At 39.7% G+C, this 13,479-nt stretch overlaps 1 protein-coding gene across 1 annotated transcript; it reads left to right on the top strand.

The window, feature by feature from the left end:
• The first annotated feature begins 3,084 nt into the window (after positions 1-3,084).
• Positions 3,085-13,346, top strand: LOC108879118 (putative protein TPRXL). The gene is made up of 5 exons (XM_018670294.2): positions 3,085-3,365; positions 7,035-7,259; positions 8,507-8,953; positions 10,136-10,293; positions 11,334-13,346. Exons 1-5 carry the CDS (start codon positions 3,284-3,286, stop codon positions 11,376-11,378), a joined length of 957 nt encoding a protein of 318 aa, XP_018525810.1. The 5' UTR covers positions 3,085-3,283; the 3' UTR covers positions 11,379-13,346.
• Positions 13,347-13,479: the final 133 nt, after the last annotated feature.

Below are 13,479 nucleotides of genomic sequence, written 5' to 3'. Positions count from 1 at the left end.
ACATTTGAATGCGGCATTCTTACCGATCTAAAGACATGTCATCTTCATATTATAGAGATACAGCTGCTGGCAGGAGCAGTGACCTGAATCATATTCAAAATGTGTCTCTCATTTCCTCGCTTTATAAACTATTGAATATGAGCCTTTGAAATCATGTTTGAATTTCAGCTGAAAATAAATATTATTTGTTACACGACATAAACCCTCCAAATGCGTCTTACATTCATGGAAATACTGAGGATGTGTCAAAACATAGGTTATTCGTTGGCGTATACCTCCCCCCTATGGAAGGACCATAATTCAACAGGCAATATTGACCCATACAATAGCCTGTATTTCACAATGTATCAAAATATATTTTTTTTAATTAGACCTCCTTAGTAATTACATATGAGTATAGACTGTCCTTTTAAATTATGAACATCTGATTCATGTATAGAGTAAAAGCATGGAGAATACAGACATATGTCAACATATTTCCCAAATATGCGTCATATGATAAGGGTACTGATCATATCATAATGTGACATACAGACAATTGCAAAGCAGCCAAATAACACTGATTGGTGGTTAAAATCTGTGGTTATATTCTAATGGGTTGTTGAATGAAATGGTGGAACTCAGTACAGTTCATTGTAGCTTGTACTATTAACAGCTGTTCTCAAATTATTTATTCTTATTTTGTACATGGGATTCTTTCCTGGTCTTTAGAACATCATACCTTACAAGCATTTTTGGCCAGAATATCTCACTGATAACGTCTGACATAAAACCTACATAGAAATCCTACCAAACAATGACCATATTCACACTTTCTATCTCACCCATGTCCACCAAAATGAAATGAAAATGAATTACTGGTCCATCGATTTTAAGCATGCTTTATGTTTTCAGATTCTGCTGAACTTTATGAAAAGTGTAATAGGAGATGATACAAATAACACATGTGCGATTGATGATTAATATCACATATTAATATCAATACCTTCGGCTTTTCAAGCATTGCAGGAGGTTTACAGCAGAATATATTTTATAGAAAGACAGAAAATCAGGCAATTTGACATCAATTACCTCTAAAAGATGTTTCCTTTCTATTAATAAGCATTCATTCTGTAAATTTTAAGGTTAGAGACTCTGTTTCACAGGAACTCAGTGTGGCGAATGAAATCATCGTGACTGTTGGAAAAGCATTATTTCACTGGAACTACATCTTGTAGAGAATTAGACATAGTAGGCTCCAGATTTCACAGTCTTGATTTTCTCCAACTAAATGTGTGCTTTTTTTAAAAAACAAGGCGATCTCAGCTGTGGGGCAACAGCGCCACCATGTGGGGTAAAGAAGACATCACAGTGCAGTGAAACACCCTGCAAAAAGTGCCAGTCATGCAAAACAAGAAAACAAACATCATCATGACAAAGATGGATGTGTCGGATGACAATCTATGGTACAAGTCATTGATGCAAACACAGAACATGATGATATCACAAAAATAAAATAAAAGGTAAACTATCCATTTACTCACTTTCATAGGTCACTTTTAAGCGTAAATATATCATCATTAAAACCCTGAATGTTTTTGAGAACCTGTTTTAGGCTGTTAACAGGTTAAATGAAAAAACAAATCCAGTCCAAGTCTCAGCTTTACATCAACAATCAGGCCCTTTCACAGATAGCACAAAAAGTTTACAGATTCAAAGGATACATGTGAAGTCAAACTGAATCATCATATTTAATATTTAGTGGGAAATCCTTTGCAGTCTAACGTCTTTGACCCATAGCCATCATTAGACACTTTTCATCCTCCCTGGTGATGCTCTCTCCAGTCCACTTTCAGCTCTTGCTTGTTGTGGAGTCTTTCTGTCTTTTGTCTGGTGTTTAGCTCGGGCTGAGATCCGGCGAGTGGGTGACAAACTGCTCCTTTTTTTTCATCATTTTAATAGAGGTTGATTTTTGTTTCATCGGTCCATAGAACTTTTTTGTTTGAGTGAGCTGCAACCAGGCCTTTCTGTTTTCACGTCTTACCAGGTGTTTATATCCTGTTGTGAATCTTCTGAGGTTAAGTTAATGAGGACATGACCTTTGACAAGGAAACATGTATGCCTACATCCTGCAGAGCATTCTCCACTTGCTGTTCAGTCATAAAGGGTTAGAGTTAAGGTTTTTCTTCCTCATGGAAACAATTTTCTGCTCATCGGTCTACCAGGTTGTTTGCCATTTTCCAGTTTTCTGTGTGCACCTGCTTTTTTTAGATTTGATTTTAGAAACCAACAACCTTTGATATCTCTCTGGTAGGTTTTTACTTTTTCCTTTTTAGCCTCATCATTATCTTCACTTGCACAGTCACCTCTCCTCATGTTAATAGACACCTCCACCTCAAACTAAAAGGCAGCTCTTATGTCATAAACTGATGTTGAAACAAGTGCCCAATTTCTTTTGAGGCACTTTGGCCTTTCTCTCTGTGTTAAAAGTGCTACATGTCCCACACAGTTCTTTCTACAGTGATGTAAAATACCCAAATTAAAGCTGAGACTTGGCACTTTAATGTAGTGTCCGGTATTTCATTTTAACTTGAATATGCTGAAGCACAGAGCCTGAAGACCACAAAGTGTGTAGCTGTCCAAATACTTAAGGTTTGGACTGAACATGAATACAAGAAATCTGTCACAACAACATCAGTGTGAGAAAGGGTGGACAAAATAACAGGAACACATCCAGTATATGGACATAACATTTGCATGGCTTAAAAAGTCAATTATGAAATACAAATGACAAAGGAAATATTAATTTATTGTGTGAGTCTCATAGGTGTTGATTTAATCTGCACTGATTTTTTTGTGTCTGTAGTTTGTGTCGATGCACAGTAGCTGTGTAACCCAGTAGTTATATGGTTTTCTGTTATTCAGATATACAAGCTGTTGTGTGGGTAGGTGTCAGTCTTTGTACTGAATAAGCTCCATGGCACAGAGTCAGACCCTCTGACTATTTTGAACAGGGAACACGTGGCACTGTTTCTGGAGAGAGAGAGAGAGAGAGAGAGAGAGAGAGAGAGAGAGAGAGAGAGAGAGAGAGAGAGAGAGACGCACGCCCTCCGCCTTCAGTCCCTCAAGCCACGCATACATTGGCAGAGCTGCTGTCTGCAGTCGGTGGGACAGTCCACAGCCGCCTGGGATTTTCTAAACTATTTCGTTAAAGTGCTGCATAACTGTCCCGAGACAACAAGACGAGAAGAAAGCGACGTTTGCTTTTTTGTGTTTTCTTACCGTGTAGTCAGAGGAAAGAGAAATGATGGAGACCAAACTCTGGATTGCCCTTTGTGCGCTGCCGCTCCTGCTGCTGCTCATTAACTCGGGCTCCGCTGACCATGGTAGGAAGTAGTTTGTGTTTGTTCAGTTTCATATTTTATCTCTGCATAGTTTCACATGTTATAGTTTAGGGTAGAGTAATAAATCACTACACAAATTTGTGCTAGAAATTGTCATAATGTTTTGGTGTACCAACAGCTCTCTCTCTCTCTCTCTCTCTCTCTCACACACACACACATAAACACACACAAAAAACAAACCAAAACAAAAACAAAAACAAAAACAAAAAACAGCCCACCTGCCTGTAGGCACCTGTGGTGTTTTTGACCAGAGATTTAAATGAACAGAGCTGAAGTGAGTTTACAGCAAGAAGTCATTGCTCCTTGTTATAACACACAGAGGCAGCTGTGTCAACACTTGAGTCTGTTTCTTTTCAAACCCTGACATCAGATTTAGACTCTCTCCCACCTTCAGCACAACTGTGGTTCACTTTCATACTCTTTTCATTTTATTCAAACTTGTCTCCTTTTTTTTTTTTGATCTTTTGTTTAAACAGCCTCACGCATTATCTTTTACATCACTTCCTCACCCCCACCCCACCCACCCCATCCCCACCACCACCACCCTTCTTCCTCTTTCTTCATACATTTACACACCTCGTGCACATCCTGTGTTTCACTCTCCCCCACCTTCCGCTTTCTCTCCTACCTGCTCCAAACACTTTTTCTCCTCCCTCTCCTCCTCTCTATCAGAACATCTCACATAAAAGTTAAAATGAGACTACTGACATTTTGAAAGGATTTTATTGGGCAGAACCGTCCCATCAGCTCCTCCAGCTGAAATTCAAATGAACAGAAAACAGCACGGCTCCACTGGAGGACATTTATTGGCTGTAAATGAGCAGGGAAGTACACTGTGATAAATGACACCTCTAACTATGTGCAGCAGGGCACTGTCATTTCACTGGCTTCATGCTAATTGGCTTCCCTCTATAGTACAGTATGTAGACTTTATGGGCAGATTTTAAAGCAGTGCCATTGTAGCAGGTGCAGTTTTTACTGTGAACACCAGACTGTCTTTATATTTGCCTGTATGTGCATAAACACACAGCAAAGAGGTGAGAGGATGCTCGACGGGTTGAGCTCTTTGACTGGTATAATGATTTATAATGATTTATAAAATCATGACTTTAGTGAAGGATGGATATGGCGCTTTATTCACACTCTTCATAAACATTCAAGACTTTAAATTCAATTTAAAAACATTTCATTTTTGCTGTTCTTTGATGTTGTACAGACAAACCCCTTTTTACACTGCTCCTCCAAACCGAGCTGGCTCTCTTTCTGACTTATCAATAGCATTTTTGCTCTTCTAGAAACTCTGGCTTAAAAAAAAAAGACTTCACACTCAGAACAACATGCAAGGATCATACACAAAATATGAAAATAAAATGCTAACATCTAAATAAATGTGTGCCAGTTATGATAAACACGACCATCTAAATAAATTAATAAACTGACTTATGAATAAATATACATAATGAGTAAAATGTACCTCCATTATTTATACTCTCATGAAAAACAACTACAGAGTAGTTTCCTGTGTGAAACAATATGTAAAAGTTAAAGGAGATTCCAGAAGTTTTTCCAGGAACATTAATATCAAAACTGGTAGATTTAAATGTCTCCTGGAAGAGGAAAGGCTTTATTTGCTATGTAATATTGGTGAGCTTGAGGAGAAAGTTAATTTAATCTTTGATTGTTTGTCATATATATTATATTCATAATGATTTATAGGCTACATTTTTTGGCAAAATGTCCCACATTTCTGTTGAGGTTTTTTTTTTTCTTTTTTTCAGATGATTCTGAAAAGCTTTTTTAAAGATGGGAACCTTTTATGGGAATGTTATTTGATTTGAACAGAAGACAAGTTCTTTGTTTGCAGTGTAGTGTCACATGTAAACAGCTTTTTGCTCTAATAAATGTTTCATCACTGCCATTGTATTTTTGGTGTCTTGTAAGTCCGTGTAGGCTGGCCAGTTACCAGTGTGCATGACAGTGAAAAACAGCTAACTCAGTAGTTACTCAAGGCTTCTGTATGTAGTATAATATGACTTAGTAGGACTGGAAAAGAAGATGAGAGGCTAGAAGCATGACATGCAGTTTGAGAGGTCACACACACCGGCTGCCAATAAACATCTGAAATAAGTGCAGATGAAAAGGCCAAGGACAGCATGCACAGAGCGGTTTCATCACATCACAATAACAAGTTGTGAAACTAGTGCTATGTGATTTCACAGAAGCAGTTAGATACAGTCAGTCCCACGCAGAAGGTATCTGAGAGGCATTTCCAGTATTGGGTGTAAAAGCAGCAGACATCTGCTCGCAGAGAAATGGTTGGCTGTTCCTCTCACTGGCAGGGTCAAGGAGTGAGCAAGAACTATTTCCCCAGGTACATGCTGCACTGGCCTGAAAAACTGCAAGTAAGACCCTGTAATATCTGGAGAGAGGTGTGTGTGACAGTGGAAACAGTGGTTCTCTTTATAAATCTACTCTGCACACACACACACACACACACACACACAGGCACATATATATACAAAAACAGACATATTACTCCAACATTTGACCTAAGCTGCTCTAAAGTGAGGGAACAAGGTCAGTATTATACAGCCAGCCACCTCTGTCTATTTATGAGTTTGTCAGTTTTTGTATTAAGAGTTCAAACTCCCTCTCTCTATTTTTGTCTCTCTCTCACTCACTGTGTGTGCTGGTGAGCTGTGTGAGTGATTATGGAGGTAATGAAAGGCATCACGGCAGTGTGTTACTGAATGGTAATAACATTACGTTACATTAGCGCTCTGGTCTTCATCAAAGGGAAGCGAGTAGAAACTGAGATGAAGTCTGGTACAGTGGTGCAATAGACATCAAGAAGAAGAGGAAAGAGAGAGAGAGAGAGAGAGAGAGAGAGAGAGAGAGAGAGAGATGGAAAGTCTTCATTAAAATGATATTACTTCAAAGACCAAAAATTATTTACGTCTCATGTGGGTTGTAGTTGATGCCGTGCAAAGTAAAAGTTAGAGTTGGTCTTTAACCATTTTATTTTGTACTCTGAAATTATGTTTTACAGTAATGTGACTGTATTATGCTTTACTGCAAACTCCAGTATCTATTTAGCTCAGTGGTTCCCAGTTATGGAGATCAGGACCCCACAAAGGACGCAAGATAAATTAGTATTAGCAGCTGTTTACTGATTAGAAACGTGGTGAATTCAGCATCAGACTTTGTTCCTTTACTCGCCAACATCAATGTTAAGTCTTGTTTTGCTTCTATTTCTATCACCTCTTTTCTTTTATTGAAGTTAACATGGTAACCAGGTAGCCCCGGCCCATCCTGTCTCTTAATACCACTTTGCAAAGGTTAATCCAATGTCCACTCTGCCCTAAACACAAAATGCTAACATTTTCCTATGTAGCAATAGCAAACTCACGTATAGGATTCATTTCAAGGTTTGAAGAGTAACTTTACTTTGCTTCAGAAAGGGCGGTGAGTCAGTCAGTTTTAATCATTGTTGTTTGAATAAACACTAGCCAGTGTTGACCGACGTGCACATTGCCCATATGTTGCCCCATTTTGCTTGGAATAAGCAAATAAGTTGTTAATGAATCTGAAGATTAGGAATCACCAGGAACTGACCATTAACCAACTCTGGCACTGTTCTTTCCTCACTAGCCAATGACCATACTACTGCTCCAGTAAGCACCCCTGGTGCTGCAGCAGCTGCTAAGGCCCCAGCTACAGACTCTATACCTGCTTCTGGCCTGGAACCCACCATTCATCCTGCACTAAATGGCTCTGATAAAAACCCCATTTCCAGTGGCAACAGCAGTGTGAGCGGCAACACAACTAGAGATGGGGAAACCACCTCTGTCACACCTGAACCAAAGGCAGATAATGGTAACTATTCTTAATTATAATAAGAATGATGTGATGAATAAGAGAAGAGGGTGGTAGCCTGATAGTATATGTATATCTGGTCAACTCTGTGGTGTAAAAACATGCAAAAAAGAAAGGTTTGTCAGTACGGAAGTTTTGTCACACTACAGAGGAATTTAGTAGGAAGTCCCGCTGCAGGTGGCTCAGAGTTTAGGAGCTATATTTAACAAAGTCCTTATCTCTGCACTCCATGTCCAGAAGTGGGCCACAGAGAGAGAGAGGGACCGGATTAAAGTGTTGACAATCATACCACAAACACAGCACAGGTACAGAGACCAAGAGTTTGGTCTTTAAAAAAAAGTAGAGCACAGAGAGAGAGAAAATTCCAGGGTATGACTGAGTTAATTAAATAAGGTGCAAACTGTTGGGAAAGTAAAGGTAAAATTTACTAGCAGAAAAGTTAGCTCTGAAGTGATGGTGTGAGGAGAGAAGTGATTAAATGCTGTGCGACTTTTCACAAGGGGGTGAGAGAGGTAGAAGTGAAATTCTCCCCCCAGATACACACACTCTTTCTCCCCCCTCCTCTCTTTCATGCACACATCTGCTCTAGTGCTGGTTCAGACATTAGACACATATTCACAGTCTTGCACACGTTTAGGCATTTATTTTGTGTAGAAAGACTATTTGCATTTGTTTAAATAGTTGGTAGATGTGTGGCATCATGGTATTCAGATAAGTTTTGATATTCAGTGTCTAGTCCTCTGCCTCCCAATACAATGGAGGTGAAGGGATTTTTATTTGTAGCGCTGACAGCTTTGGAAATTTTGCACTTTGACAAATAAATTACAGCCAGGCTTGTAACTCTGTGAAGCTGTCAGAATATTTCTTTGTAAGAAAGAAGTCCCATTGAAAATTCATGCCTGCATGATTTTTTAAGTGTAGTTTTTCATTCTGTGTGCGCCATAAATGAAACTCCAGTGTATTGGAATGGATAAATGAACTCAAACTATCTGCATGGCTAGACATCAATAGAGATGTGTAATAAAATATGTCTATGAGTGATTTGGGTGAACTGGCCCTTTAATAGCTCACATTTGTCCGTTAGATACTTCAACACACTTCATATGTAAACATACAGAAAACACATCATCAGGCCAGTGTTAGCATGCTGATTGTGTACACACAGTATTACAACAAGGCAGAAATATCTTTGCCCCCTGATATCATTATAGCATTCTGATGAGAACGTTCTCTTTCTCTTTCTGTAGATACCAACTCCATCTCTCCCCCAGTGACTCCTGTTCCTGAAAACAATGGGACTCTAACCAAGGACTCAACATCACAGCCTCAAATTCTTCCCTCTGAGAGCAACACCACAACCACCATCAGTACTGCAAGCCCCACAAACACAACTCACAGTGTAGACACAGCGGCCACCAACACATCAAACCTTCCTGCATCGCTGACTCCTGGCTCCACCTCACCCCCAGGGCAGCCCACCCAAGCCCAATATCACTCATCCACTTCTGCCCCGACACCTGAGACTGAAACTTCCACCACCACCACCAGCACCCAGTCCAGTTCAACGTCCAGCACCCACTCCTCTCAAGAGCCCCCCAGGTCACAGAAGTCCACCGTCGCCCCGTCGAGCAGCACCTCCACCCAGACCAAGGCCCACGCTGAAACCCCCTCCCAGCTCAACGTTGGGGGTGACAGTAAGTACATAACGTCTTCTTCTGTGTTGGTATGTAAGTTTGTTCTGGACTATTCACTGGCTGGATATTGACAGAGCCAGAAGTGAACTGGCTTTACAACAAAGGCGACGCTGTGCTTTGTTTTCCAGCACAAGCTCGTCCTCGCTTCTACACACACAGACACAAACACACACCACGCAACCCCCCGTCTACATCTTCTACAAGCACTGTCACCACCAAGCACTCCACAATTATGGTTCTGTTTGGGAACGGGACAGAGGCAGTCATGAGACTCAGGCCTTGAGACTGCTCTATTTTCCTTATTTTTCTGCCTCTCTCCCCCTTTGTCTGTCTGCTAAATGATTTATATATCCACTTTCTTTATCTGTACTGAATGTGTTCAGTGTATAGATTAATAGAACTAAAACTGCAGAACTCGTTTTTCTACCATGAGAGGTCTGTTTCAGGCTTAGCCTGTCATCGTTGCAGGAAAAGAGGAAGGAAAAACTGATAAACCTCATTCAGCTGACCAGGCTGCTTGAATACAGTTTGAATATAAAATCTTTCTGCTTCTCTCACTCTATGTGGTTTTATTAGGCCACACTTGGCATCGCGCCTCTTTCCATTAGCCAGAGGAACAGGGAGCATTCACTGCTCTGTGGTTGTTGTTACTTTCAACCAGAGGATATAAAAAACAGCTAAGTTTACAAAACAGAATTCCATAGCAACATCCATATACAGAAATACACTGCCAAAAACAGGCACAAACTCCTCCTGCACAGAGATACAAACACAGAGACCTCAACTTAAAAAAGGTTAAGAATTATGAACATACTATACTGCATGCATACTACTACATAAAGTTCTCCAGATCTTTTAATGGTGCCCTGTAAATGAATTTACTTGTTCGACAGTGAGCTCAAGTACTGTACAGGCAAGGTTAACATCACCATCCTGTGTTTGACATTTCTGTCCTGTGCTACATGATGAACACTTGAGTTCAATGTGTTGCTGTAGCGTCTATATTTAGTTCCAGTCACCGTGTCAAATAGCCATTTAAGAGCCTGTAATTCTTCTGTTTTCACCAAGAGAAGTCAAAGTAAAATCCACATTAAACCGTGCACGCCAGCTTGTTTATTCGTGCCTCTGTGCGTTGATGGAGGAATGGGCCCTGCTCAAGTATGTCCTGTATTTCTGTTCCAGCGAAGGTGGTCCACGAATCTCCCACATTAGACCCTCTCCTGGCTGGCCTGGTGTCAGCCTTCATCATCACTGCTGTCATCATCACTCTGCTCCTCTTTCTCAAACTGCGCCGAAGAGACAACCGACCAGAGTTCCGCAGGCTGCAGGATTTACCTATGGTGAGCACAACCGTGACATCCAAGGAGCAGCCACAGTCCTGTCTCAGTGAAAACATTCAGTCTGTCAGATATTGTTAAGCACAGATGTTAGATATACTGTTAAAACCTCATTACTACTTATTGGTATAGCTGCAGATTTACTGCTACAAACCAAATCTGCAACTTCTAATAAGGCACTGTTTGTAAAGGGTTTATGAGTTGAAACTAAATGTTTTATTAAAAATATATATACTAATGCTCTATAGATCTGTTATATTTATTACATCAGTTATTATATCAGGTATACACCAATCAGGCAACAAAGTAAAATGAAATACAGGTTTTAAAGTTACCCTTCATAAATGGTGTTATTAAAGAAATAGTTTGATATTTTGGAAAACACGTTTAGTGGCTTTCTTGCCAAGACTTAGATGAGAAAATACAACTCTTACGCCTGGAAGAGAAGTATTAAGCTACAGCCAGTTAGCTTAGTACAAATATTGGAAACAGGGTAAACTGTCCAGTGCACTCCACTATTACACTCTGGTTTTTGCACAGTTTAAACAAACATGATATAATCTGTTAATTTGTGATCTTTAAAGGTGTTGATTTGTGGATTTGGAACAGAACCAGGCCAGATGTTTCCCTCTGTTTCCAGCCTTTATGCTAAGCTAACTAGCTGCAGCTTCATATTTACCATACAGACATAAGAATGGTATCCATCTTCTATTTAACTCCCGGCAAGAAAGCAAATAAGAACATTTCCCAAAATGTCAAACTATACCTTTATTGATTTGACAATTAGTGAGTCACAATGAATTTTCTAATATATTCTAATTAATGGTTTACTACAGATCAATAAAGCACTAGTAAATGATTGATTAACCTTTAATAAAATACAACTTATAAACCCTTTACAAAGGTCATTTATTAGAAAATGGTAGCACAGTCTATTGAATTATCTAAAATTTGATCACTTGTGACCATATAGACTGTGTGAACATATGTGTAATTAGTTCATCATGTTATTAAATTTCTTCACTCTTTCTCCATTTCTTCAGGATGATATGATGGAGGACACACCCTTGTCCATGTACAGCTACTGATGGAGGCATGACTGAATTTTTTGGCACCTTAATACTCTCCTTCAATCCAGGCTTATGCTGCAGCATTGGCCTTAATCTGCACCAAACAGAAAAAATCCTGGGTAGGTGTGAGCAAATGTCTCGCCTGCTTTCATTTATCCAGATCATTGACATGTAGGAAAGGACATGATTGAAGCTGCAATGGACAATGAAGACATCTCCTGTGATGGAGTCCCTTTGGAAAAAGTCTATTTTGATGCCTGTAATTACAAATTAGGCCAACGCCTCTGTTCAATACTGTATGCTTAATACTTTCCAGCCCATCTTTTGAGGTTGTATAATATATTTTTAATTTCCCTAGAGATGAAAAGTGTAGGTGTGAAGCACAAGGCAGCAACATTAGTTGCATCCATCAGTGTGATGGTTTACACCTAGACACAGATTCAGCCTGTCATGCCAGACACTTACCAGGAGGCACTGGTATAATTTCCATTTATCACTTAATGTTGTAAAGTCTGGCAGACAAAAGGTCAAGCAGTCTGACTGAGAGGCTGGAGAAGAGAAATGAACAAGAAAAAATCAAACATCCTGATTATAGAGTTAAGGAGGTTGCACTTTACTTTTTCAGGAGTGGGAAAAAAAAGTGGACAAATATTTTTGTGAATGAGAACAAAAAACATTTTGTGTGCATACGTGCAGTGTGTGTGTTTTTAGGTGTGTGTGTGTATGTGTGTATGAATGTTAAGGGTGCATGTATGCTTTTTTGGAGGTATGGGGGGATATTTAAGAGTTGTTGTTTTTTTCCTGTGGTAAAGGTCCTGCTGCCTTTACGCCTGAGCTTGGTCTGTGCAGTGTTGTTTTTGTTTCTTTCTTGGAGTCTTCAGTCCAGGAGAGAGTGCCTTACACAGTATAGGAACACCTTTTATTGTATACTGTATTTATATTGCAACTAACTTCCAGATTCACCAGTCATTCCCAGTATTTTGTGTTTCCCATTTAAATGCAGACTCAGGGCGAGGTAGCTGCTCTGACATGCCTGTGTTTGAAAACTAGCCTTGAGCGTGTTCAACATGAGGCATGCCTCATTCATACAATGACAGTTGCAAACTAAAATTGGCCAGTGGCCTTTCCACACAATGTTAGCATTGTCCTGTGCACTGTAAATACTACTGATGACTGCATCATGCAAAGACAACTGTCATGAAACTCCTCCTCTTAGTTGCTCCTTTTCACACAAACGTATTAAAAATATTACACGGACTGACCTGACAGCACCTTGTTCCCTGGCAGTCAAGTTCAGAAATATTCAATTGACTTTACTGTGTATGAGCCTTGCTGTATTTTCGCTTTGCTAACATGCAGGAAGATGTGAATGGAAGTGAGACATGTATAGGACGACAGAATGACCCTGCATCCATACAAAACTTACATAGCTCCTATTCATTTAAGACAGAGCCTAGAAACTGATATACCAAGATGTCTAGTGATTTTAATCAAGCTTATGAAATGGAGCTCATTTTTGTGCCATGTTAAAATACACCTGGGTGACAAATTGAAATGTAAAAAGTGCCTTATTAAGGTGCTAAACCCTCAGAACAGCTTCAGTGCTGCTTGGCACAGATCTGCCCATTTACATTCCCTCATTTGGTGTTTTGATGATGGAGGAGGGGAGTGCAATCTAACACGCTGGTCGAAAATCTCCCAAAGGTGTTGAGGTGGGTTGAGTAGAGAGTGTGAAGGCCATAGAATATGATTCACATCATTTTCATACTAACCAGTCAGTGAATTCTTGCTTTTCTTTCACCCATCTGTACATTCAGTGTTAAATGAGACACTTTAGATTCCTGATTCAGGGGTAAACTTTAAGCAAAGTCCTGTATTTGTCCACTTCAAGTGTCAAAAGTATCCTGAATGCATAATGAGGCTTTGCTGCCAGATGTGGATTATGGACTGTTGATGTTGTTTGATTAAAGGTATTTTGAAACCATACTCTGCATTTCCTCTTATTCCCACTGCTATACCATCTGTAACTAACAGAGTTTGTTTGTTGTTGCTCTTTGACCTTAGCACCAACAAAAGTACAATCGGAGCACAACACTGCTCTATAGAGGCAACCACAGCA

The sequence above is a fragment of the Lates calcarifer genome, linkage group LG17, assembly GCF_001640805.2.
Source record: "Lates calcarifer isolate ASB-BC8 linkage group LG17, TLL_Latcal_v3, whole genome shotgun sequence".
Lineage (NCBI taxonomy): Eukaryota > Metazoa > Chordata > Actinopteri > Centropomidae > Lates > Lates calcarifer.
Note: the sequence above shows the minus strand (reverse complement) of the source record. Positions and strands in the feature narration are given on the sequence as shown.